The 2,807-nt window shown below is 58.8% G+C and overlaps 1 protein-coding gene across 1 annotated transcript in view; it reads left to right on the top strand.

The window, feature by feature from the left end:
- WNT3A (wingless-type MMTV integration site family member 3A) overlaps window positions 1-2,525 on the top strand; it is a 42,369-nt gene extending 39,844 nt beyond the window's left edge. The window contains exon 5 of the mRNA XM_015561534.1: window positions 2,478-2,525. Within this exon, the coding sequence (XP_015417020.1) occupies window positions 2,478-2,525 (48 nt within the window). The remainder of the gene's footprint in view (window positions 1-2,477) is intronic.
- The last annotated feature ends 282 nt before the right edge of the window (window positions 2,526-2,807 follow it).

Raw genomic sequence — 2,807 nt, 5'->3', positions numbered from 1 at the left:
GTCTACGACGTGCACACCTGCAAGTAGGGGCGCGCCGGGCTCGGTGCCGGCCCCACCCGGACGGGGCGGGGTCCTCTGATGGAGCCCGCGGGCGGCCGGAGTAGCCGGCGGTTCTTCCCGACAGGTTCGGAGCTCCTCCCGGATGGGGCGGGGCTGGGGGGTGGTGAGGCTTTTGGATGAGGGCGGGGTCTTCTCTGGGGACCCAGCTCCCTTGCTGGGAATTCCTCCCTGCCACCTCCTCCTAGCAGCCCGCTTGTAAGGTTCCATCCAACCCAACTCTTCTATGTAGAGCAGCTCTCCTGACAAACAGCGGCCGAGACCCTGTCCCCCAACCTCTTCCTCTGAAGTCGGGGACCAGGGGCCCTCCAAGTCTGGTGCTCTGGAAAGGCCTGACATCTGCCAGCGCTCCCAACCAATCCAACGGAGAGAGTCACGCCTTGCAGAGCCCCAAGAACCAGCTGGGCCTGGGGGAAGGAGGGGCCTGGAGGCTGGACCCTGAAACCTGTGTGAGGCATCAGACACCAGGCGCTCTTCCCAGGAACTGTTACTGCTGTCGCCCAAGCCCTGTGGAGCCCTTCCACCTCCCTTCCTCAGGTCTTTCACCTGCACCCCATCCACAGGAGAGGAGCATAGCCTCCTGTCCCAGCCCGACCCTGCCTCCCTTTTGGCCTCAGCACCTCCCCCACCTTCCTCATCCACAGCCCAGACCCCACATCTGCCCAGGACTGTTAGCCTGCACCACCCAGCTCCATCATCCTGCTGGGAAGCTCATTTGGGGTAGGCTTGGGTTGTTTGGGAGGTTTCAGTAGGAGGAGCCATACCTGGGGGCTGCGGAGGACCCTCAGCCCCCAGAGGAGTGGTATCCCCTTGCAGCCCTGGTAGTTAGGACTGATCCCCTGGGTCTCCTGCTGCAGCTGTGGTGTGCCAGACTTGCCACACTGGCCACTGTCCTGGAGCATGTGGCTGGCTGCTCAGCCAGCCTCACCTTCTGACTAATCCACCCAGCCCAGGAAGTACTGACTCTGGACCCCTCAGCCAATGCCCAGGCCAGGCCTCTTCTCACTCAGACTCTGCCACTGTGAAACATCCCCCAGTCCCTAGGCAGGGGGAGACCAGCCAGATAGGGGTGGCTGCCCGCCTCCGAGGACAAGACCTTCCTCTGCCTTGAATTTTGTGTTTTTGGTTTTAATTTTATTTCTGATGCTGCTATATTCACCATACACTGGAGCTAATCAAACAGATGTGTTGTTGTTTTTTCCCTTTTCTTTCTATGAAAGAAATTATTTGAGTCGTAGCTTGTGAGTTTCCAACAATGGGGAAGTAAAAGACAAAAAAAAAAAAAAAAAACACAAAAAGCAGAAACAACCAAACGCTGTGGATTGTGCTGGATTTCTGGTGGTGGGTTGGGGTAAGGCATGGAGGTTGGATTGGTGGTGACCTCTGGGACAGAAGACACCCATGGGCCAGGGGAGGAGGCAGTCAGCATGCACCTCAGAGACTCCTGGGGTCTTGGAGGTGACCTCCAGAGGCCAGAATTCCAGAAAAAAGAGGGACTGCCATGCCAAGGAAAAGAGGGCACAGCCATGGTGCTGAGGTCTGGGGCAGGCTAACTAAACCCAGGCAGACAGATCCAGTGAGGTGCAGGGGGAGGAGGAAGCCTGCCTGTTGCAGGGGTGGTGCAATGCAGTGAGCAGGGTGGAGGCCCCACGAGTCAGTGGAGCAGTGGGACATCCACCAAGTCAACCAAAGCCACTTCCCCAAACGTCCATGACATTCAGCTGACGTTTTAGTGCTGGCTATGTGGCCGCGCCCTCTGGGTTTGGGGACATGGCCTCCGTGTGGGGTTCCCATTGTGGCCCACCCCAGGATGTTCCAGGAGCCCAGCCTGTCTGGGAGGCAAGAGACAGTCCTTCAACCAGAGGTTTGCCCAGCTGAGGCCTAGAAGTTGCCCTTGTCCACCCTCACTGGGCCTATGCAGGCAGTGCTGGTTGGGGCCTCTAGAAACTGGAAGGGGGAAGGGGGCTTTCCCAAGGCCACACCTTTGCTTCTCCAAGCTGGGTGCAGGCTCCCTGCACCTCTCTCTGCCCTTCTGAGCCCACCCCCTCATCACCACCACCGCCTCTTGAGCCAGACTCAAAGGGAGGGAGAAAGCTGAGGAGGGTGGGGGTGGACAGGCTGGGACAGGTGGAGGGTGAGGAGCATAAAGGGGAAGCTGAGGGCAGGAGGCCCAACCCCTACCCTCTCCAAGCTCAGGCCCTATGTAGGCCACTTGCTGGAAGGAAAGAAGGTGGGGGGAGGGGCAGAAGAGGGAGGGAAAGGAGACCTCACAAGGAATCCCCAGCCAGCTGATGGTGGAGAGAGGGAGCTGAGGCAGCTGTTTGTGGGTTAGGAGGGAGGAAGGATAAGGGAGAGGTCTGCATGGCTTTGGGGAGCAGGGCCTGCCCCTGCTACTCACCACCACTTCAGCTTTTTCCCAGATCTTGGGGTACGCTGACCTCTACTCTGGAGACATGCACCCCTACTGACTCCACTCATCCTTTCAGCTTTGCCACCCACTGCCTCTGCTTCCCACCACCACCCTTGGGTACAGACTCTAACCTGGTCCCTACCTAGGAGCCCATACCTGCCCCAGATAAGCTCTATGCCCAATACACACACTTGACCAGGACCCACTTGGGCACATACTCCTGCCACTAGAACATCAGGCCCCCTCTCTCCATCATCAGCTGGCAGGGGATTCCTTGTGAGGTCTCCTCCTGGCCCCCACCTTACACCATGGGCCCAGGGAGTAAGAGAGCAATTACTGG

Source organism: Myotis davidii, unplaced genomic scaffold, assembly GCF_000327345.1.
Source record: "Myotis davidii unplaced genomic scaffold, ASM32734v1 scaffold2737, whole genome shotgun sequence".
NCBI lineage: Eukaryota > Metazoa > Chordata > Mammalia > Chiroptera > Vespertilionidae > Myotis > Myotis davidii.
This window is presented reverse-complemented; position numbering and strand designations above follow the sequence as displayed.